This window comes from Sinocyclocheilus grahami, unplaced genomic scaffold, assembly GCF_001515645.1.
Source record: "Sinocyclocheilus grahami isolate Dianchi unplaced genomic scaffold, SAMN03320097.WGS_v1.1 scaffold14.1, whole genome shotgun sequence".
Lineage (NCBI taxonomy): Eukaryota > Metazoa > Chordata > Actinopteri > Cypriniformes > Cyprinidae > Sinocyclocheilus > Sinocyclocheilus grahami.
The window spans coordinates 2,109,443-2,134,049 of NW_015505193.1; the positions used below are offsets into that span (position 1 = coordinate 2,109,443).

At 35.2% G+C, this 24,607-nt stretch overlaps 2 protein-coding genes across 2 annotated transcripts in view; both read right to left on the reverse strand.

Annotated features, from left to right (window-relative positions):
• The window catches only part of LOC107600761 (maltase-glucoamylase, intestinal-like), a 5,909-nt gene extending 2,634 nt beyond the window's left edge, over nt 1–3,275 (reverse strand). The window contains exons 1-5 of the mRNA XM_016292721.1: nt 3,245–3,275; nt 2,982–3,072; nt 2,652–2,740; nt 1,647–1,696; nt 970–1,131 (exon numbers count right to left, since the gene is read on the reverse strand). Of these exons, the coding sequence (XP_016148207.1) occupies nt 970–1,131; nt 1,647–1,696; nt 2,652–2,740; nt 2,982–3,072; nt 3,245–3,275 (423 nt within the window). The remainder of the gene's footprint in view (nt 1–969; nt 1,132–1,646; nt 1,697–2,651; nt 2,741–2,981; nt 3,073–3,244) is intronic.
• A 176-nt stretch (nt 3,276–3,451) lies between these two features.
• The window catches only part of si (sucrase-isomaltase), a 44,460-nt gene continuing 23,304 nt past the window's right edge, over nt 3,452–24,607 (reverse strand). The window contains exons 21-42 of the mRNA XM_016292733.1: nt 24,432–24,556; nt 23,539–23,627; nt 22,847–22,896; nt 22,524–22,697; nt 19,187–19,330; nt 18,868–19,062; nt 18,088–18,242; nt 17,281–17,449; nt 16,654–16,750; nt 14,886–14,998; nt 14,483–14,608; nt 13,426–13,557; nt 13,177–13,296; nt 12,382–12,444; nt 11,470–11,586; nt 11,073–11,163; nt 10,841–10,979; nt 10,614–10,747; nt 9,716–9,750; nt 9,334–9,450; nt 5,050–5,198; nt 3,452–3,542 (exon numbers count right to left, since the gene is read on the reverse strand). Of these exons, the coding sequence (XP_016148219.1) occupies nt 3,452–3,542; nt 5,050–5,198; nt 9,334–9,450; nt 9,716–9,750; nt 10,614–10,747; nt 10,841–10,979; nt 11,073–11,163; nt 11,470–11,586; nt 12,382–12,444; nt 13,177–13,296; nt 13,426–13,557; nt 14,483–14,608; nt 14,886–14,998; nt 16,654–16,750; nt 17,281–17,449; nt 18,088–18,242; nt 18,868–19,062; nt 19,187–19,330; nt 22,524–22,697; nt 22,847–22,896; nt 23,539–23,627; nt 24,432–24,556 (2,625 nt within the window). The remainder of the gene's footprint in view (nt 3,543–5,049; nt 5,199–9,333; nt 9,451–9,715; nt 9,751–10,613; nt 10,748–10,840; nt 10,980–11,072; nt 11,164–11,469; nt 11,587–12,381; nt 12,445–13,176; nt 13,297–13,425; nt 13,558–14,482; nt 14,609–14,885; nt 14,999–16,653; nt 16,751–17,280; nt 17,450–18,087; nt 18,243–18,867; nt 19,063–19,186; nt 19,331–22,523; nt 22,698–22,846; nt 22,897–23,538; nt 23,628–24,431; nt 24,557–24,607) is intronic.

Genomic DNA, 24,607 nt, shown 5'->3' on the forward strand with positions numbered 1-24,607 from the left:
ATAATTGGTCTCAGCATGAAGGCAGCAAACAAATACTTCCATAATATATAAATAATTTTCAATTTTAATAATATAATAATTAAAAATATTATATAAAAATAAAAAATATATATCTCTTAGAAATATTTACATGAAAATCTCTTTAAAATGACAAATAATTTAATTTAAAATAAAATATAATTTATTTTATATTATATTATATATTAAATATAATTTCATATTTCTTTGTATTGATTTTGGAATGAAATATAACCAGGATATACTGTATAAAGCAGCAAACAAATACTGTACGTCTATGAATAAATTGTTTTTTATTTTGTTTTAAATTATATAATTATGTATAATATTCTTGTTTTGTTAAGAAAATAATATATCTTAGAAATGTTACAAGTAAAATATTAAAGTCTCTTTAAAAAATATATTTTATAATTAAATACAATACAATTACATATTTCCTTGTATTGATTTTGGGGTGAAATTTGACCAGGATAAATTAAAGAAGCAAACAAACACTTCCATAATGTATAAATATTTTCAATATAAATAATATAAGTATTTATAAATTCCTCATTCTTATGAAAGTAATATATCTTAAAACATGAAAATATTTGATTGCATACGTTTACTAAAATCTATCATTTTTATAAACTGGCAAACACATAGCTTCAAGAACAATCCATTAAAAAAAATGCATTTTAAAAGCTGCATTTAAAAATGACTAAACAAAATAATTATAAAATATAATTTATTTATTTACCTGGTAGTTTACTTTTTTTAAACATTGCGTGGGTAATGATTTATTTACTTATTTTTTTTTCGAATGAATAAAAATGAAACTGCTTTTATTTTTCAAGCAGCGCCTCTTGACGTCTACATAAAAGGTATCATTTCTCATAATTGTATCTGTGGTTCTGACAGTATGAATGGTATATGAATGGCTAAAGTATATGTTTGCATGAAGCATCTCACCTCAGGGTTATAGATGTGTTTCAAGATGGCATCAGGCTTCCCAGCCACTTTCATGGTAACCTGAGAGAATTCCTCTGTTACACCCCAAACCCTCACGACACCCAGGGTCAGTCTGTCAGCCTCGGCCAGCCCATTTACGGAAACCTCGCTGGTAAGAATACGCTATAAACATAATCACATATCACACATCACAGCTGTTACACACACATGCCCATTTACAGCATGAACAGAAATGCTGTTGAATATGATAACATCCAGATACATTATAGTAATGAATATGTGTGAGGAAAATTCAAACTTGGACCTATGACCCGTTTCTTGAGATTAACTCACTTTAATCTTACTAGAACAGAATGAATAATAACAGAAAATTGTGTTGTTTCGGTATTTATGTAACATCTGTGCCGAGACAACTCAAACTAGCTGAATCTGACCTCGTTTTACAAACAGTTCTCAACTCCATAGGGCCGTGTTTTCCCCACCGCTCAAATAACCTTGAGCTGCTACTGCATGAAACAGTTTTGGATCTGGATTTGTTCATAAATAGAGAGTGGCCACAGATGTTTGGCTTCAAGTGAGATGGACAATCTTGGATTCCCTATTGGATTTAATGACCACAATCCAAATAAAGCTGAAAGAACTGGACACTTAGCTTTCTTCAAAACATAATAACGTACATCAAACACAGAGAAAGTTGTCAAGAGGTATCGCCCATTCTGAACAGTATCTGTTAGGAGAAAGAAAAAAGATTCAAAGAAGCACAGTATTTTAAAACAATGTGATAAATGATCTTCATACTCAAACAAATACAGAAACTGATATACTGTATATATAACGGTAAGCTTTAAGAACACACTTTAATTGCTTCTAATGCTGATGAGATTTTAAATTAGAATATGTTAGCAATTTGCTACAAGAAAAAAGTAATAAATCCAACATAGGCTCTTTGGAAATATGTGCTTCTTCCTACAGTTTTGCTAAAATCTAAAAACATGCCTATACATACAATTCAGTGCACACTAGTGCGGTAATATGATACCAAATTGTATTCCTTTTCACATCAATTATGATTACAGGGGCAGATCAGTGATTAATCGAGACTTATTTTCACATGTTTCTTTGCACAATACAATGTAATGACCTCAGAATGCTTTTACTATAGTATGTGATTTGTAAACTAACACATTTTGACATTCGCATCACATAACTATCTCCATATGTATGGATTTTCTGATGTAGTTAACTTGCTCGGTAGCGCACCCGGTACAGCATGGCACTGCAGAGAAAAATTTGTTTTTATCACTTTTATTAACAATATTGGATATGTTTATGGTGGGGCTTAGTGTAGGTAGTATGTTACTTTCCACCGCAAGAACATTAAACTATTAGCGCCATTCACTGGATATTTCACTTCCGGACTGCCGCAATATGTACAGCCAACTTAATAAAAAGTTGCAAGAGTTGCAATAGTCTGTTTTGGATAAAAGCTACTCGCTGAACACTTCACTTTGAAAGCATCACAATACAGTATCAATGTCATATTTCCACATATTTCCAATGAACCTGGGTTGAATAAATCATTAATGGAACTGGAAGCATCAAGAGAAATCAAAACCATTCAATTCCTCATGATTCCCATCCCTACACACACACACACACACACACACACAAGCAAAACTCACTGATTCCCTCTCCGTCATCCCAGAACAGGGATCCATGTGCTACACCTTCATCATTAAGAGCAACAATCAGACCCAGAGGATTCAGACGACTACAAGAAAAAACAAAACATAACATACAACCACTCACATTTACATATGATTAATTATTCAGTGTTCAGAAACTTGCTCATCTTCTTGATAAACAACAGTGTGAAGTCTTAAAGGCACAGAGAGAAGTGGGAAATTGACTGTTTGTGGTGCAAGAAGCTTCCTGAAAAGGGAAAGGTACTATGCAAGTATAGAAAAATGGCTCCTTAAACAGGGCTTAGCAAAGATGCAGGCTCTCTTCACCTGTAGTGCGTGTTGCTCTCTGGTTTCTGCCAGGGCAGGATGTGTCCTGCTCTCACATGCAGGTTAATTTTTGTTGAGGAAAAAAAATTAACTTAAATGATTTTAGCAAATGGCTGCAATATAACAAAGAGTGAAAAATTTAAGGGGGTCTGAATACTTTCCGTACCCACTGTATATATGTATACTGTATATACTTACTAAAATATTTAGTATACATATTTTTATATTAAAATAGTAAGTTAAGTAATATAATTCAAATGTACTAATTATAATTAGTAAATAATACAAATACATTAATTTAAATGATTAATTAATTAAATTATACTAACTAAAAAATAAATAAATTTTTATTTAAAAAAAAAATAGCATGTTGGTCATTTCAGGGGCGTTATGTAAACATTAAACAACCTCAAAATGAACTACTGAATACTTTGGCTTGTAGTGTGACCGTAGCCAGGGTGTTTTTGTGTTCATACCGGGTTCAAAGCAGGTGTGATTAGAAGAGCGGGACCCCAGAGGAACTGTCCGTCGATGTCCCATGTTCTCTCATCAGTGACAAACCTACAGTACAGAACACAGCATTGAGAACATCACCCACTCAACAGTGTACATGCAGTTCATGAGAGAGAAAAACTGAGTAAAACTGAGAGAGGTTTAGAGCATGAAATGAAGATGATGCTGAACAAAATAGTACATTCAGTCCAATAGATCAGGCCGCTAAAAACAGCGTGGAAGAGGAAGGTTAGACAGGACAGAGCAACGATACCAAAGCAGGCAAAAAAAAAATCATTAGATACAGGAATATAAGACCAATACAGAGGCCCGAGTTCTGATTAGTCATTCTCATGATGCTTTGGGGGAAATGTAATTGAAACGAGAGGATGGACTGAAAATAGTGTCAGAAAGAAAAGATGGTGTAATGAAGATATATTTGGAAGGAAAGAGAGGAGCAGAACATGAATGAAGGTCGAAAAGGAAACTTCTGTCATCATTTACTCACAAGCCTTTAAGTTTTTCCTTAAAGTTCTCTCAAAGTTATGAAAAACTATTTTTCCAATAATGTCAATATAATGTTTGTTCAAAGTTATCTGGTCTTATAATGCTCTCCAAATGTTAGCACAAAAACATTAAATGAGTCAAAGATGGAAATTGGTTTTCTAGCATCAAAACAATAGAAGTTTAATAGAGGTTTAAATGTTGTTGCCCCCCCCCCCCCCATACATTAGAATTATGACATTTTTACTATTATTTATTTGCTTTCTCAGCAAACAAATAATTACTATCACACATTTACAGAATACCTGCTAAAATGTCTTTCAGTGTAACTTGAAGACATTTCCCGTCAGGCATATTCAGAACAAGAATCACTAAATGACATTAAAAGACTCTATTTAAGGATCACAGTGCAGCCTTAAAAAAAAAAAAAAATTAACTGTCATTTTAAATCTTTACCGATCTTTGTTACTATCCTTCAAACCACTTGGTTTTAACCATTTGTAAGTTTTTAATAATTTAAACTATAATAAAATGTAGTATGATCAATTATTCTTTTATGTATTTTAATAAGGACAGGTCAGAATATGTAAGCATGTTGTTTCATTTGTATGAAATCTCGTATGCGGAATAATAATGGAACATTATTTCACCCATTTATTTCATTTTCACAAAAGCCGTTTTAAACATTAAAGTAGACACTTTACTTGATTTAATAATATGCTTTCTTTGTATATAAAATCAATTTTGTAAATTTATTCATGGAACATTTTTCTGAAATGTTTTAGTAGAATGTTTGAGATTTTTTAAATGTGACTATTGTTTCAGAACATTCAGGGAACATTCAAAAGAAACATTCTCATAATGTTTACAAAATGATAAAAATGGAATGTTCCCTTAAAGTTTGAATAGATAAATAATAATAAAAAAGGTTTCTAAAATGTCACGTCCATTTTTTTTTTATTGTTTTAAAAACTCATGGTTTTGAAATTGCATGAGGGGGAGCAAATGATGACAAACTGATTTTCATTAGTGGGTGAACTATAGAGAAACATGAGTGCTGGTGAACACTCACTCGTGCAACAGCGGTCTGACCACAGTGTTTCCGTGAACGTGGGCTTCATACATCAAAGTGTACAAATACGGCAGGAGGGTGTAGCGAATGTTCAGCACATCACGAGACATAGCAGCAAACTCCGGTCCCCAGGCCACAGGATCCTGCCTCTGTCAAAGATCACAAAAATTCAACACATTACAGTCATGTTTATTATTATTATTATTATTATTAATAATAATAATAATAATAATAAAAAACTGGTAACTTGATACAAAGTAAATATTTTCCAGATAATATTTTATTTTATATGCTATTTTGCAACAATATTTAATCATGAAAAGTGCTTTATTATATTACTACTACTAATAATAAATAATACATCTTTTTTATTTTTTGCTGCTTTGCAATAATATTTATTATGAATCGTGCTATTCGAATAAATTTTAATTTAATTAAAAATATGTTTCTTATAATAATAATAATAATACAAAAAAGGACCTCTGGAATATATAGCAATGGAAATGTAACAAACAGTTAATATCAATATTTCATAAACTATTTGTATTATCTTAATAACTGATTCATTTATGATCCAGCTGCAAACAGATAGATTTGGAACAACACTGAATGTCCTGCATTATGCATTGTGACACCATGGGAATAAATACTTTAGCCCTGAACTATATTTCATATTTGCACAATCCAAATCCGTACAGCTGTGTCCCGTTGAAACCAGACATATCTGTACAGTACACCATGTTTAGCATCTGTGCCTGTGTATGTGTGTGTGTGTGTGTGTGTGTGTGTGTGTGTGTGTGTGTGCGCGCGTGTGTGTGTGTGTGTGTGTGCGCATGTGTTTGTGTGTGTGTGTGTGTTTGTGTGTGTGTGTGTGTGTGCGTGTGTGTGTGCGTGTGTGTGTGTAGGCTGAATGTTAGAGAGTGGCTCTGCCCCGTCGCTGGCCTGTACGCGGGTCTGGCGCTCACACTGACTGCTGTTAAGAGCGGTGGGTGTGAGTTCATGTTCTCACAGATATAAAGGTGAAATATATCTGATAATTATTTCTCAAGTACCTTGCTAACACTTAAACATCAACTAAACTTTATGAAGTGAGTTTCTGTATGTTATGCTAAGGCAAAAAAAAAAAGCTCCTATAAATGTCCTTAAAACAAGCTACATATGCAAAACTGCGTTGGATATTAAAGCTTGTTTTCAGAGAATGTATCTTCAATAAACCTTGTGGTTAAAAAAAAGTACAACAAATAAATAAATAAATAAATAAAATATGCCAGTGCCTTAAAATAAAATACCCTTACAGTTTTAAATATAAGCTCTCTGAAAATGAGCCTTACTATCTTGCAGTTTTGCTTCTTAGGTAAACTTATCTTGTTTAAAGGATATTTAAATGAGTTTAAAACTGGAAAACACAAAGATACTCTTTAAGAAAGCGATTTTTGCATATTAACATGATTTAGTTTTTTTAAGGTTCATAGAAAAATCTCAATTATACTGACAGCAATGTAATACAGTTAATATCAATATTTAATTAAATATTTGTATTATCTGAATAATTGATTCATTTATTAAATAACTAATAAAAACTATAAAATGGTATTGAATAATAATAATAGTGATGGCAGCCTTAGCAAACACACTGAATACTGTAGGTTTATACTGTTCTTGCCCTTCTGACCTCTAGAATCGTCTCTAGGTTACGTATGTAACCATGGTTGGTTGGACGCTGCGTCGAGACGCTTTGGGAACGCCCCTTGCGTGACCGCGTTCTGAAGCACGTGTCAAATCCGTCCAATGGAGCAGCGAGACGTCACGAGCATGATGACGTAAGCACCAGAAAGCATAAAGGCACATCCGGCCGGGCGCAAACCAGCTTCGATGAAGTAGCGCCTGCAGAGACAATTATACTGACAGCAATGTAATACAGTTAATATCAATATTTAATTAAATATTTGTATTATCTGAATAATTGATTCATTTATTAAATAACTAATAAAAACTATAAAATGGTATTGAATAATAATAATAGTGATGGCAGCCTTAGCAAACACACTGAATACTGTAGGTTTATACTGTTCTTGCCCTTCTGACCTCTAGAATCGTCTCTAGGTTACGTATGTAACCATGGTTGGTTGGACGCTGCGTCGAGACGCTTTGGGAACGCCCCTTGCGTGACCGCGTTCTGAAGCACGTGTCAAATCCGTCCAATGGAGCAGCGAGACGTCACGAGCATGATGACGTAAGCACCAGAAAGCATAAAGGCACATCCGGCCGGGCGCAAACCAGCTTCGATGAAGTAGCGCCTGCAGAGACGCAGGGAGTATGGCAAAGAGACGCAGCGTCCCCTTCAGGAACTCGAGCTGCGTCGAGACGCTTTGGGAACGAGAATACCCACTGCGCCATACTACCAAGTCCCTGCCTGTGTGTGTATCCTATGAGCACATCATGAAGAGAGAACTTGGGAACCTGGGGTAGAAGCCAGGTCAATCAATCAATCAATCAATCAATCAATCAATCAATCAACTCCAAAGAGGACTCTTAGAATCAAATAAGAATAAATATAAATCCATATGGAACTTCTATTTATCCAGTAGAATCTTATTTGATTCCCATTAGGATTACATTTACATTTATTCATTTTGACATTTGTGTCCAGTTCTTCACCACCTGAGCTACAGGATCCTATAGAACATTCCTTAGGCAACATTCCCACTCTAAATTATATTTCTGTTTGTTCGTCCTTTGTTTAATCACCCATTTAGCAAAGCCATTTCTAAATGACTGAAGCCCAGAAGGCTTCTGGATAACTTTGAGCATTTAATTATACCTCGAAATGTATCTGTTAGCAACAAAGCTGCCACGTCCACTCACTGAAGGATTTTCCCCACGCCATATCAATCCCTCTCACTCTTATTGGCTTATTGGATTTTTGTGACAGGTCCCAGCACTTGCAAAGGTCACATTTTAAACAAGTCCCACCTGTCTATGGGTGCCAGATATTAGTCAGAGCCCGTGTGGGAGGCCCTTTTCAATTGCCGCCGTGTGTTTTGGAGCGTTGTGATGAACTACTGTCTGTCTCAGTGATTCAGAGATCATTTTCATACTCTCTCAGGGCGTCATACAAACAAGCGTTCATGTAGAAGTTGTCATGGCTGTCCGTACAGTGACTTTATCTTGTTTCACCCACTGTTTTGATGCCTGTCACTCACTGTCACTGATTATCAGGCTGAACACCAAATCAGGCTCAATTAAGGTCCGTTTCACACTGTTTACTGAACAATGGCCCCACATGTCTGTCTGTCTGTCTGTCTGTCTGTCTATCTATCTATCTATCTAGCTATCTATCTATCTATCTATCTGTATATCTGTCTATCTATCTATCTATCTAGCTATCTATCTATCTATCTATCTGTATATCTGTCTATCTATCTATCTATCTAGCTATCTATCTATCTATCTATCTGTATATCTGTCTATCTATCTATCTATCTAGCTATCTATCTATCTATCTATCTGTATATCTGTCTATCTATCTATCTATCTAGCTATCTATCTATCTATCTATCTGTATATCTGTCTATCTATCTATCTATCTAGCTATCTATCTATCTATCTATCTGTATATCTGTCTATCTATCTATCTATCTAGCTATCTATCTATCTATCTATCTGTATATCTGTCTATCTATCTATCTATCTAGCTATCTATCTATCTATCTATCTGTATATCTGTCTATCTATCTATCTATCTAGCTATCTATCTATCTATCTATCTGTATATCTGTCTATCTATCTATCTATCTAGCTATCTATCTATCTATCTATCTGTATATCTGTCTATCTATCTATCTATCTATCTATCGTCTGTCTGTCTGTCTGTCTGTCTATCTATCTATCTATCAGTCATATGAATGTGTAATCTGCCATATTTTGCAGTCCTACAAACAAGCCTTTCTTTCTTTCTTTCTTTCTTTCTTTCTTTCTTTAAATCACATTTTAAATTGCAATTGCAATTTTAATCATAAAAAATTACAAGTCCCACACCCCCAAATGTGCAACCTTACAAATTTCTGTCTCAAAATCCCCATTTTTAGATCCAAAAATTATAGTAACGTGATGAAAAACATAAGATCTTTTAAAGGGAAAAGAGCTCTGACACAAATGACTGATCAAGCTAGTCTCATACCTAGGCTTAGAATAAGATTTGGTCAAGTTTTGGTCCAAAAATCATAAATCTGTCCATAAAAAAGGTAATGCATGAATAAAACTTCTCTAAAGCCGTGTTCTTACTGGCATGTTGATGGTGTTGTGGTTTCTGGAGAACGGATAGAAAGCTCCAAGCTGCATCCAACGCAGGCACATCTCATTTTCAGCAGTGTTAAAGAAGCCACAGATATCAGCACCAGTCTGAAACACAAGCAAAAAGGGAGAATGAGAAGGGAAACGAGGCAGAGACAGAGAGATAGAGAGAGAAACACAAATCTAGATCTCTGTAAAAAATAGGGCCACAAGAGCCAGCTCCAAAACATTAATAAATAAACTCTAGAGTCAGTGTAATGGCTGCATGCTTGTGTAATGCACCCAATTGAACTAAAAACATTGTTTAATAGGAAATAAAGCACAAATGAAAAATCAATAGCAAGTGCTGCGGCAGAACGAGAGAGGCACTTACGTAAGGGATGCCAAATATGCTGAACTCCATCATGCCTGAAAGACAGAAAGAGAGAGGGGGGTTTGACTGGCATGTTGATGGTGTTGTGGTTTCTGGAGAACGGATAGAAAGCTCCAAGCTGCATCCAACGCAGGCACATCTCATTTTCAGCAGTGTTAAAGAAGCCACAGATATCAGCACCAGTCTGAAACACAAGCAAAAAGGGAGAATGAGAAGGGAAACGAGGCAGAGACAGAGAGATAGAGAGAGAAACACAAATCTAGATCTCTGTAAAAAATAGGGCCACAAGAGCCAGTTTGATGTTTTTTTTTAAATAAGCCTCTTATGCTCACCAATGCTGTACTTGTATTATTAAAATACAATTAAAACACAATAAATGGCCCCAATAAATGTTCAGGGTTTTTAAAATGTGTTTTTAAAATAAATGTTTTTAAAATAAATGTGAAATGTTATTACAATTTAAAATAACTTCTAGTTGTATATATTTTAAAATGTAATTTATTCCTGTGATGCAAAGCTGAATTTTCAGCACAATTACTCCAGTCTTCAGTGTCACATAATCCTTCAGAAATCCTTCTAATGTTCTGATTTGCTGGTCAGTAAACATTTATTATTATTATCAATGTTGAAAACAGTAGTGCTGCTTCATATTTTTGTGGAAACCATGATATGTCTCCCCCAATGATTTAAAAGATGTAAAAAAAACAGCATTTGTTTGAAACAGATTTTTTTTATATTATTATAAATGTCTTAACTGTCAATTTAATGCACCCTTGTTGAATTAAAGTATTAATTTCTTAAAAAAAAAAAAATACTGACCCCAAACTTTTGAACAATAGTGTATACTAAATATGAGCACTAGCGATGCTTATCTTTCCAAGAACCACTAAACACATACCTATAATGGACTTCAGAAGTTGGTCCCAGGTGGAGTAGTTGTCTCCCAGCCAATGTCCTGCCCAGCGCCCACTAGATGGGTATGTTGAACGGGTAACTACGACACCTCTCTTTCCAGTGGTACTAAGCAAAGCACTGGGAAATACACAAACAAACACACAAATTAAAACTCATTCCAGAACAACCAAGAACTAAAACAGTAGTGAATATGGAGGACAGAAAACTCACTCGTAAGTGGGTTTCGTGTGAGACCAGCCGTACAAGTTGTGGACATCATAATGCTTGACGCGTGTGCCACTGGCAAGGATCTGCTCGCTGTTCATGCATAAAGTCTTATGTTTCAGACCTCTGAGCTTGGACTCCAGTGCTGGGAAAATTCACACACATACAGATTAATTTTGGACAGAAAGTGTTTAATACAGGTCTAAATGTTGACCATCGTGCACTCATTCGAACTTACGGGGCATGTATGGAGGATTTTCCAAATCTTCATTCCCTAGACAATTCTCTCCGACGGTTCCATGCACGAAACTGGCTGGCTCATTCATGTCCTTCAGAAAGCAAAACATAATGACAAAGTTATCATTTAAAGAATGCAAAGGAGAAACCTTCACTTGTTCTTTCACAGCTCATCATGAATTTGTCAAGTAGGACGTATTCCAGAATCAACATCCCAACAACATTATTATGAAGCTATCATTTTCCTCTGATTTTTGAGGTATATATTGGTTACGGTTAAAGCTAGATGTTGTTTTAAGAGCAACTATGGCGTGTAACAAGAACTTGAACAAGGAGATGTGTAGCATCTTTACTTTTTTGTTATTCCAACATGAAAATGAAAAAGACAAAGCACTCACGATCCAAAGTCCGTCAAACTTCATGATGTTGTTATAAAAGTCTTTAATCTGCTCTCCCCACCACTCTGTTGTACTGCTCTTGAAGAAATCAGGGAATGCAGCGAAAGCTCTGAATAGCTGAAAGTTTAAATGAAACAAACATTATTAGAACTGCTGCAGGCTGGACAAGGCGCTTTAACCATTACTACATGCCCTTGGGACATGCTAATTTGTTTAAATAATAATGTGCTGATTCACTTCTGATCTGTTCTGATTGGCTGTTGGTGTGTTTTCCACATGCTGATTGGCTGATATAATAGTAATAGTGGGTGCTATAGTACTACACTCTAAAAAATAAAGGTGCTTCAAAAGATACTTCAAGCGATGCCATAGAAGAACCATTTTTGGTTCCACAAAGAACCATTTAGTCAAAGGTTCTTTAAAGAACCATCTCTTTCTTGCCTTTTTATAATCTGAAGAACCTTCTTTCACCACAAATAACCTTTTGTGAAACAGAAAGGTTCTTCAGATGTTAAAGGTTCTTTATGGAACCATTTAGACAAAAAGGTTCTTCTATGGCATCGTGAAGCACCTTTATTTTTAAGAGTGTAGTATGTGCTCGTTGGCTGTTGGTGTGTCTTCTACATGCTGATTGGCTGATATAATAGTAATAGTGGGTGATATAGTATAGTACTAGTATGTGCTCGTTGGCTGATGGTGTGTCTTCTACATGCTGATTGGCTGATAGCATCTATGATGTCACACTCATCTCTCTTGACTGCATTTGCAATTATAGTCCATCGTACTGATGATTTCAGAATTAATAGACTTGGATAGGGGGAACAAGAGAAAAGATGTCCGGTTCTCTGATTAAAGAGAGATAGAATGAGAGTGATTTATAGAGAAAGATAATGAAGTGAGAGAGGCAGATACCTCTACTTGAGTATCCCAGTCCAAAGAATTGTCCACAGTGACATTGGGATAGTCTGGCCATACCTATGACAGACAGAAACAACAAAATGTTTGAAACAAATCAAGCTTTAATGGAAATTAGGTTTTATTGTTTGATTAATTTGTTTCGTTTTTCCTGAAGTGTTTTCGGTATCATTATCTTTTCATCCTCTTAACAGTTGAAATGGGTACTGCAGTCCAAATTCAAAATATTGGAGAGAGTATTTTCTCCCGACCCCTCCACCTCAGACTCCATGCTCACGTGGGTTGCCAGATTGAGGACACGCAACAGGAACGAGCACAACTGACAATGGAATTCGACACTGTAAGTTGATGAGTTGATTTATCCACATTGTAATATGCTTCTGGTCATAGAGATTTTTAGATGGATGCCGAGGATTTTTAGATCGGGTAGGATCTGCATTTTCGGACCCAGTTCGTTTGCTGGCTTCCATGGGTGCAATACTCTTTATTTTCCTCCAACTGGCAACCCGGGGTATTGAAAGACTATTGGGTAAATTGGCAGAATCACACAGATCGAAACAAAAACACACATTCTAACACAGATCGTACATTTCAAAGTAAATTACACAAGTAAACTTCCTAAAATAACAACACAAGTTAACCAATCTACAAGCTACAGAGTTCAAGGTACTGCAGAACATAAAGGACCTCAAACTTGTGTCGCAGAGCAGAGAAAAATATACTGTCAACAAAACTATGAGGCATTGACTCAGAATCAATATATGTTCCTCTTCTTCTTTGTGTTTGTCATACCTTTCCCCACACAATGTCACTGCTAAACTCAGGGGGCCATTTGATGAAAATGTCTTTTTCGATCCCGGTATCAAACGCAGGGTAGGAGCCTTTTGTCTCATTGCCTGCTATCGCCGGGTCCTGAAGCGCACAAACAAATAAAGCATGTAGTTCTGGTACAGAACACATTTCACCAGAATAAGAAAGCCATACTGATGCCATTTTAAAGAAACAACTTTGTTTTTCTGAGTAATCGGGAATAGCTCGTACCAGGATGAAGATGAAACGCATCCCCTCAGCCCTCATCTGGTCCACCAGAGCAGGCAGTTCTTTAAAGTTCACTTGGTCCAGCGTAAAGTCCATCTGCCTCTCCATGTAATCAATGTCTGCATATTGCACATCCTTTAAGCAATCAAATGTCAGCTATTATGATCATTAAACTTAAATGCGAAGTTCCAAAGTGGCGGAGTAATTTAGTGCAAACTTAGCAATGCTTTTGGTTTGAAACATTTAATTCTGCAAATGTAGGCAGCATGATGGTAGAATGTTGTGAGTGGGTGCTATACGGTTGCTAAGTTGCTCAGGGTGGTTGCCAGTTGGTTAAATATTGGCCCAAGTCAAAAGTCTATGGGATATTTTCACAATTTCCTATTAGATTAACATTATTGAAAGAGGAAATTTGAATTTATAATTATATATACTGTATATATATATATATATATATAAATTTCTATAGCCTTTACTTACACAAAATACAATTTTATTTTGATATTTCTTTAAAAAACACATTGGTATGCACACATACAAATGTATTCTAATATAATGCTCAAAAGACTGTCCCTAAATTATAGAGAAAATATTTAGAAAACTACAGAAAATAATTGCAATAGATAAAAAACATGAATGTATTAATATTTTTTTTTTCATTAAATTACATTTTTTCTTTTATAAATACTAACTAGTTTTCAAGTAATCGGCTTTAATTGATTAATTATGAAAATGTCTTCATTGCTTTTGTCCATTCACAAGCTGCCAAGCAGCAGACTACGAAGGCATTTGTATTAACTTTGTTAATAGTGATTAATCGGTGACTCACTCCAGGTACCACTTTAAGTCTTAATACAGCCACAGAACGTTGTGTTATCATCATTCAAGTTGCACATCACTGCAAAATATCTGGTTGAGCTATTTAATGCGAGAAACGCAATATTCCTGAAGTTCTCATGCAAGTTTTGAAGGTCGGTGAGAGTTACATAACCGTGTTTATTGTTGCATTCAGGAGGGGACTGAAAGACACATGCACAAACTACAAGATGAGATTGCTTACATAAGGTATTTGAGCTGCTTTCATGTCTCTGTAAAGATCTGCGATCTCTGTATCGTTGGCATAGCCGTAGCGGCAAAGCTGGAATCCAAGCGACCAGTAGGCTGGAAGAACCGGGCGGCCGATCATCTGTCAGACAAAACGCACAAACTGTGAGAAAAATATTTTACATTTTATGCAAATACATTTTAGGACATAAATATTCAAGTGGCTTAAGAAAAAATCGAATGTCCCCTTCTGTCTAAGTGACAAGCGAGCTTCCTTTAGATAAATATTTATGCATTTAATTTATGGATGTGAGTTTTCAAATGTTATTTTGTGTGTGTGCTTAGACTGAATACACTGTGGGCAATGAGGCAGAGAGACTCCAGCTGCTAAACCTCATCAAGCCAGAAAACACACACACCTCAGTGTACTGCTGAACCACTTCTTCTGGAGTGGGTCCCATCACCATGTAGAAGTCCAAGATACCTCCGATGGTGTGGTAGGTCAGAGCTGGAGTAGGCTGGAAGGTCACATCTAAGAGCAAAACCAGCCCAAAAAAAAAAAAAAAAGGATGCCATCATCCCTGTGTCACCTTAGCTTATTTTATATATACATAAGTATATAAACGTAAAAAAAAATATCTAAACTACAGAGAAAATATAACAGAAAACTACAGAATTGTAATAAATAAGAAATAATAATATAAATAGAGTTTTATTAAAGTAATACGTTTATTTTCTTTCTCATTAACAACTTTGAAAAATCATTGTTTGCAGAGTAACAGTTTTTTTGTAACGTGTTTTAGTTTTAATATCTATCTATCTATCTATCTATCTATCTATCTATCTATCTATCTATCTATTAATTCCCTTTATTATCAGTAATAATCCCTATTAAATTCTACCATAGCAGATTTTTATTTTTAATTTCTTAAAATGAATTGGCCTAAAATTATATAGCCTTTACTTAAGCAATATATAATTTATTATATATTTCTTAAAAAATACATCAGTATGCACACATACACATTTAGTCTAATAAAATGCTCAAAAGAATGTGAACCATCTCCCTAAATTATTGTGAAAATATTTTAGAAAAATACAGAAAATAATTACAATAAATTTATTAAATAAAAAAAATGAATAATATAAATAATAGATTTTTTTATTCATCAAATTAAATAACACATTTATTTTCCAACTATGATTTAGCTGTGAATCATTAGCTTTGATTTATTTATTTTGAAAGTGTCTTCATTGCTTTTGTCTGTGTGCACGCTGGCAAATGTGATTTTGCTGGACTATAAAAAGGGAAGAGTCCTTCAATATACACATTCCCAACTTCCTTTTACAAAAGAAATATGTCAACACATGCACTAGAACCTTCAAATCATTTCAGAGATCTTATCCTTAACTGACTATTTCTGTGTAATTTTGTATGCGTTGAGGTGTTAAACACATCTGCATTCAAACTGAAGGCCACTACTTTGAACTTCTCTGGGTAAAGTGATCCACATCAAAGCTATTCTCCTGCTGCGGTTCTCAGGATGCTCATTTACTCGACTGCCTGCGCATGTGTTTTTATGTAAGAATTCAAATGTGTGTGAGCGTTTGTGAGACGGCGGTTGAATGCAGAAGACTTTCTGAGAGCACAACTCTGTTAAAAGCCCCACTGCAGCACCACCATTATGTGTAAGCAGCTCAAGAGAAACTCCTGCAATAAGCGTAAGTGTTCCTCCCACTAAAGCTCAATGACAGCCTCTCGTCTCTGATAAATAACGTTTGCTCTAATCACAACCTTGTGACCTGCTGACAAAGCTCACACCAGTGTTGGAGCCAGTGAGTGATGGACTTATTTGTTCCAATACTAAAGATGCAGCAAGTGCCCGACTGACGACTTTTAGACTCAGAAAAAGACAATAAAAACATTGTTCCCGGAGATACTGTAGTACCCTTTACACAAACAGAAATGTGAAGGACACATAAAATTTCTTTCCAATACATTCTGGGATTGTCTTCCCAATTAGGTATTTTACAACATCATAATGTTTGGCTGGTTCATCTTCATCTTAGGCTGGTTCAGGATGTGTTTAACTAAAAGTCATAGCCTACAAGAAAGACCATCCAGTGCAGGCCGTGTCTGATGGGTCCAAGCGAGACACAAATAGCTTAGTGTGTGATTTTACTCACCCATTGCATTGCTGTTTAGCAGGAGGACGCCATGAGCACTTTTTGATTTCTCCAGACCCATGTAGAAAGGATGGACTCCATAACTGTTCAGCTTATACTGCAGATGGGGAGACAGAGATTAGAGCTTGAGTTTGTGATGCGATTTCAGTTGTTCTCAGTGTTAAACAGACAATTAAGTGTTAATGAGAGATGTTTATTTGGCTTAAAGGAATGAACCCTGCAAATCCCATCTCTCTGTTTTAATTAACCTAATTACATCTCTCTCTCTCGCTCTCTTCTTGATGAAGCTCTCTCTTTGCTTCTCTTTCTCTGGACATTGTGTCATGAAGTGAGTCAGAGAATAAGGTTGTTAGCGTGTCCAGTATGGACGACTGACAGCCAATAACAGGACGGTTAGCGGAAGGGTGCAAGAGCGTCACTGCAGATCAGTCAGTCTTTCTCTATGTCATCCATCCATCCATCCTTCCATCCATCCATCCTTCCATCCATTCATCCATCCATCCATCCATCCATCCTTCCTGATTACTGTATTGAGTGACTAAACTATACACTAGGGCCGGCTGTAAAGTGCAGATGATATGCATGTGGGAAAGCTTGTAAAACATCTCAACTGGTTCTGACACTCACCCCTGGAGGCTGGTCTTTCGCAAACAGGCCGTATTTTTGGTAGTTGAGGTCATGTTTGTAGGTGAGGTGTTCTGTTTCACCAAAACCATAGACATAGTCTGAGGGAAGGATTGTGGAGATCTGAAGGAACTGATCAGAGAATGTGAACCCCGGCACGGCAGAGTCCCATCTAGTGAAAGAAAGAGTGAGAGAATGAGATTTAACGAAACAGAACATTCAAGATGTTTTCTGTCTTCTGAAAAATAAGTTGCTTTCATTAAGAAGGCAAACTGTGCTTTTATAGTCCTAAAACTCTCCGCAAACCCTAAAAGTGCAACATCAGCTCTGCTATTCAGAGTTATTTCTGTGCTGATCTCATGCGCTCCTTTACAATACTGCTTTTTTGTTTCAGTTAATTTATAGTTGCAATAACTTTGGCATGCCAATCTCCTCCTAAAACTATTTTATATGTATGAATTTTATTTCATATAAAAACTAAATATTTATTTTTATTTAATGTAGTTCACTTATATATAATATAAGGGATCATGCGTTCAGTTCAGGAAATACATTAATTCATAAAAAAATATACCTTGAATGCAATGCAATGTCGCTTTAGATAAAAGCATCTGCCAAATGCATGAATGTAAATGCAAAATGCATAAATATAAAAGTATTGTATAAGGTGATTACAAATGGTGACAGCAGATAATATACATACTACTTCCTCATAAATTAACTTACTAGGTAGTTACCTATTAACTACTGCATTATTGCCAGAAGAACCTTTCTGGACTCCATGTTACCAGGGTAATTCAGGTTACTCACATAATTTCATTTGATTCCTTTCTGATCACTTGGATTCCAAATGGTTGGTTATTGATTTGAACCCTATACTCTCTTTTGGTTTCGTCTGTTTCTGGCGTGGCAGGCAGGTCGAGATGAATGGGGACCTCATAGCGTGCATTGTATGGGTCGAAGATCTAGATGAATAGGACCAAAATCAGTCGCAGTCATAAATGTATTCATTTATTTTCCTAATTCTTAAAAAAAAAAAAAAACTAAAACAATAGAGCAGGGTGCTAGTAACACCAAGGTTATGGGTTCAATTCCCAGCACTCCTAAAAACACTCCTAAAAATAAAGATTATGCACAAAAGGTTATTTATGGTGAAAGACGGTTCTTTAGATTAGGTTCATCACATAACACTTTTTTTTTTTAAGAACCATTTACTGAAATTTTCTTTGGGGAACACAAAATGGTCCTTCATGGCACCGCTGCAGAAAACGTTTAGGATAAAATCGACTTCCAAATGCATGAATTTAAATATCTAATATTGCTAATATACATATATATAATATTGTCATTACAATTAGCAACCTCTGAGAATAGTTTATTAATTTAAATGTTGGTGTTAATTGAAATAAATATATATATTTTTTAAATAAATGGACATGCAAAATTTTCACAGGGAATACTACTGTAAAACTGCTACATTATTGCCAAAGGAACCTCTTTTAACCTCCACAAGCTTCTGCCAAATGCATAAATGTAAATTGTATATTCAGTCATTATCTAGGTCTTAATCCTAAATTTAGGAAAGCATACCTTCCAACGTAGGCTTCTTCCACTCAGGTATGTGATATCCACCTGTAGCTTGCTGATGTCTCGAGATCGAGAACGCTGACTTGGGAATTCGGTATTGCGTTCTATCTCTACAATGATGCCACTTGCCGTCTCAACCTTTTTGCTGGTGATGTAGCCGTGGTTCTCAGGGTAATAACACTGAGGATTACTTAATGGCTACAAAAGGGAATAAAAGCAATTACGTTACAGTAAATTTTACAGCAAAATATTCACTTTCTGTATACAGAGTACAGACTATTTGAAAATGACAGGGCTGAATACTGAATATCGTCTCTCTGACCTCCCAGAGGCAGCCACGGGCTTCACATTTGGCCTGATCTTCATCCCCTTCAGGGTAGCAATTGATATTTACAGAGATTTTGAACTCCCAGTTGACTGTGTAGTTCTTCCCCAGTTCCAGCTCCAGATTTTCTAGATGTAGCACCTAGAAGACCAAAAACAGCCAATGATTTACCTAACAGTAGACCTAACAGATTTTCTTTACCTAACAGCATTATGGCTCTTGTGATTGGTGGACAGACATGAGCTGTTCAGAACGCCTCCTTGATTACATAAAAGAGGAAATCGTGATGTCAGAACATTTTGATTTGATTCTCAATTTCATGAACCCTTTAATATGGAAGGCAGACGGGGCCAAAAGTCTTTAAATGGATTGTGTGAGATTTGACCGTGTCAACACACACTGTTTGTCAATTTTAAACATGTTTCATTTGCGTAGACACACACACACACACACTGGTCGTGTTAGGATGTGAGTGTTCACTGTTTATTAGTACATTTAAAGACGCACAGTTTTACCATGTTAAGACAACGAATTTGAATGTGTCTCTCAATGCGTGCACATTCTGGCCATGTTTGAAATCAAATTTATCTTTAGATTTACTCACATATTAATCCTTTCTTTAGTTTATTGCGGGATTGCTTATATCTACTGTGTTAGAATAAATAAAATAATGCTACAATGTAGGGATGCACCGATACCAATACTGGTATCAGTATCGGGCCCGATACTACGCTCCTGCACTCGTACTCGTACTCATAAAAATTCTACGATACTAAAAGCCGATACCACAGTGTGTCAAAAGCAAGTAAAACAATGCACAAGTCACAAAAGTTACTTTGACCGTAAGGAGAGAGAGAGAGTGGGAGAGAGAAAGAGAGTACACTTCTGTTGCATGATCTTGATTGCTGTTCAATCACTTAGGCACACGCATCATTTGGATTAAAACTAAACCGTAAATATAAAACATCCAAAAAAAATATAAGGGCATTCACTATAAGCAACATTTATTTTAAACGTGAAAATAGCAGCCTGTGTGAAATACGCTAGGCTATATGTGTCTCTCGTATTCCGCACAAATTCAAATGTGTGCGCGCGTTGCACATGTTTTGCTTGCATGAGTGTTTTGCAATTTATGAGTCGTTTTGGAATGTCATAATTCAGAAAATATGTTCATCGCTGTTACAAGATTTACTGTATGTATAACGAGTGATTCACTGCATTATTACAGGAAAAAATCTTGTGATTACAGTATTGAGCCGCTTCAATGGAGAGCAATAAAATGAACAGTGAAAATAACAAAAGCTTGTACAATACATTTTAAGAGGTATAATTAAGTGTGAAAATAACTGAAATAAATCTGTTTGCTAAATGAAGCCAGCTAACATTTTTTTTTTTTTGGTATCTGTACCCAATATTTAAAAAAATGACAAACGCTATGAAAATACAGGTATCGGTATCGACGAGTACAAAAAAAATAAAAGTATCGGTATCAGACTAGTACTGGAAAAAGTGGTATCGGTGCATCCATCCATACTACAATGTAAATTAAGGCTTTTCTACCTCAGAAGGATTGTTAAACTAAACAACTAAAAAGGACATGACAAATAATGACATTAGACTGACATCACAAACAGCATACTGATGCATTATCCCCATGAACAAATAATATATCTGATGTTTGCATGCGTGCGTACCAGTGTATTACGGCATCCTTCATGAATAAACATGACGTCAGAGTTTTGTATAAGTATAGTAACATACCATATGCAAATATGGTCTCAAATGCAGAAATTTAATTGGCTGCTGTGCGTTGTCACATTTATGCAGACAAACAGTGCGTGTTGACACAGTCAAATTTAATGCGTTCCATTTAAAGACTTTTGGCCTGACCAGCCTTCCATACTTTAATATCACACAAAATACAGCAGGTATAGTCACATCAGAATCCTAGTCAGTGCCTATGACATGTAATAAATTATGAACAAATTTCAATAAACACGGTCAAATTTCACATGTTCCATTTAAAGACTTTTGACTTTTTGACAGCAGGCGTATTCACGGCAGAATCCTAGCCAGCGCCGATGATGCCTCTAGTTAAAGGACGTGGATGACAAAAATGAGAAACACTGTTGCATTTGCGTTAGTCCTCATGTTGTCATTCCAAGACCTTGAGCTCTGGGAGAAAGTGATGTCCTTCATCATAGGCTAATGCATGTGTGCTTTTGAGAGCCCTGACAAATTCAATCTCTGGTACGTGAGCATCCCTGGACACTCACTTGGAATGACAGGGCCTCTGCTGGTACCCTAGGGAATCCTGCTCCGTATTAAACAGAAGTCAGGCTCCATTTTGTGGACATGGTTTGTCGGACTGGCACACAGTCCTAATTACGTTACGTCGGCTGTGATTTTTTTTTTAATTTTTCACTTCGTTTAGAGATGCTCTCCGAATATCAAATTAGTTAATACATTTCTGAGACTTCTGTAAAGCCCCTTGAAGGACTGCTTTTTTCAGATGGCTTTTTGTTGAGAAAACCTTGGCTTTAATGGAAATATTAGATTAGGTTTTTGTCCATTTATTTGGCTGTTGGCTTTCATTTTTAACTTCAGTTGCAGTGCATCATGTATGTTTGCATACTTCTGTATTATTTAGTACTGTAATGCAATTTTTTTTATAAATATTATTACAATGCAAAAAACAATACAAATGTTACTGTCATTACAAATGTCCAAAACTTTAAGCATGCAAATGCAAATGTAAGCATAGTTCATGGTGTTTTTTGTTGCACTATATTTAAATTATTTTTAATAAAAAAAAAAAAAAATCTGAGAAAGGTGGTTTTCATTACTTTCTTATAGCAAACAAACAAATAAACAAATACATAAATTAATTAATTAAGTAACAAAAATTACATAATGTCCGCAAAATATAATTTTAATTAAATATTTAAATTTTAATATATATTTTTTTCTTTTAATGTTTGAGGTGAACTGACTGTCACAGTGACTTTTGACTATTGCTATAAATGGCTTTAAACCCGAGTTATTGTAGTTACTCAAACTAAACCTAAAACCATAAAAAATCATTACTTGAAATAAAATATTTTAAAAACTATTTTACTTCAGCTAGTTTCCAAGGCAACGTTTCTGATTTTCATTTAGTTTTCTAAAAACTAAAGTTTAAATAAAACCTAAATCTATATAGACATTTAAAAACAACAAAAACTAATACAAAAGAAAAAAAATGAATTACTAAAACTTTAAATAAAATTAACACACCAGCAGAAACAATAAAAAATAAAATCTTATTCAAAATATTAATAAAAACTATGATTACCTGCGTGGAAGAATTGTGATTAATCTGGGACTCAATCAGAGTGATAACAGTGTTGCCATCCGACACGCGCACGAGAGCCGGAGCGGTGTTCATTCCCATCACTGTGATCTTCTCAAACTTCAAGTTGTTTGGATCCGTGTATCCATTGTGGGCAACTTGCATTGACAAAACATCCTGATCCAGCCAAAAAAACCAAACAAAAGATATTACTACAGATTTTTGTAATAGATGCCATTTAAAAAAAAATTGGCTTAAACATGCTTTGGACATACAATGTAATGCAATCTAAAAAACAAACAAACAGTGATATTAGGATGACGTACATTAGCCACAGAAAACTGGTAATGAATGTAAACACCGGATGAAACGGTATCTAAGAAACAGACAGAAGGAAAAGTTATGAGAGACAAATCAACTTCAATGTGAGTAACACAAGTATTATTTGTTTTTCCAAGAAACATAATTTAGCTTCAAAAAGATAACAATAAGAATGAACCTGTGACCAATTTGAAAGAGTTTCAAGCCAGTGTTGCTTTTTCATTACATCTTACATTCGTTGCTCAAATTCATGTATTTTTATTCCTTGCAAACTCAAACATTTATTTTTTATTATTGTTAATTTATTGAACATTTTGATGTTGAAAAATCTGCTAATTTAAAGTCTTGGATGCATCCAAGAAAAATGTGTGTTAACTCTATGAATTAATATCTATCATAAGGTTAAACCATAGCTGTCCTTGCAAATTAAAAATCTTATATAAATGTATTTTATTTATTTATTTATTATTATTTAGTACATTTACTTTTAATGAAATATAAATACATTTTGTTCTGATTAAAAAATTAGCCAAAAAAAGAGATCTGAACTTCTGACTCAACCTGGCTTTCAGGAAAAAAGAAACAAAAACACATTCTTGTTATTGAGCCATGTATGAGGTAGATTTTTTGTTTCTGACATTGAATTGCAGGAGAAAAAACAACAACTTTTAATTAATATCTAACGCCTCCAAAATACCTCGAGAGTCTCCGTCATCCCAAAATAGCTCGCCTGACGCAGCCTTGTTGTCATCGAGTGCGATGATCAGTCCCATGGGATGAAGCCGGCTGAGGGAACACACAAATTTCATCACACAAATGTACAACTTTTTACCAGAAACTGAAGAGCAGGTAGAAAACGGATCCTTTGAAGTTCAGATGGGATTCTTGTTTGTGAATAAGATGTCACAGACACCGTTCAGCAGAGCCGGATGAATTTTAAATAGCTTGTACTTCACCTTGTATTTGTGATGCATATCACCCCCTACTCTGAATGCTAGAGCACCCCAAAAGATACAGTGCATTTCCATTTCTACTGCTGAAATTGTAATATAGTCAGTGGGAAATAAAGCACTATAAAATAAATAGCTATTGAACACAGAGAGAAACTCGAACAATTTTCCTAACATTAAATAGAAACCCAGGCCTCATGCAGATGAACAGGAATGAGATGAATGAAAACACAGAACATAAACAAAAGATAAATGTTCGAAACACTGATGCAGATTTCAAACATTTCAATATTTTTCCGTTCTCGGTATTATTAACTCACTTTGCAATATTAACCACTTTATAGTGACGCTGTGAAACAAGTACTGAATGATTGTCATATTCATATACTATGGTAATTCAAAGAATACCACAGTATTTGTTTAAAACACTATAATAGGATCTCTAAAAAGCAGCAGATACGTTTTTATTTGACATTAAGATGTGTTTAATGTAAGTGGGCGGGGCTACAGGACTCCCTGACAGTGGATTGGCTGTATTTTCATAGACAGCGTTTAGTAACCGTGCACTTATTTAAAATAAGCTTTTTAGTCATTTAAGGCTGTATGTATTTTCAGGTATGCTTTCTGAGTTTCCCATTACCTGTATGTAGTTGTGACGTTTGGTCTTTGTACAGGAAGAATGCCTCCGCCTCTCAGATGTAAACCAATTTTATCAGCTGGCAGGTGCATGTTAATTGTTGCTTTGCGATCTGTAATCTTTACCCCCTATAAATCAAAACAAAAATCACAATGTAAATATATATATATATATATATA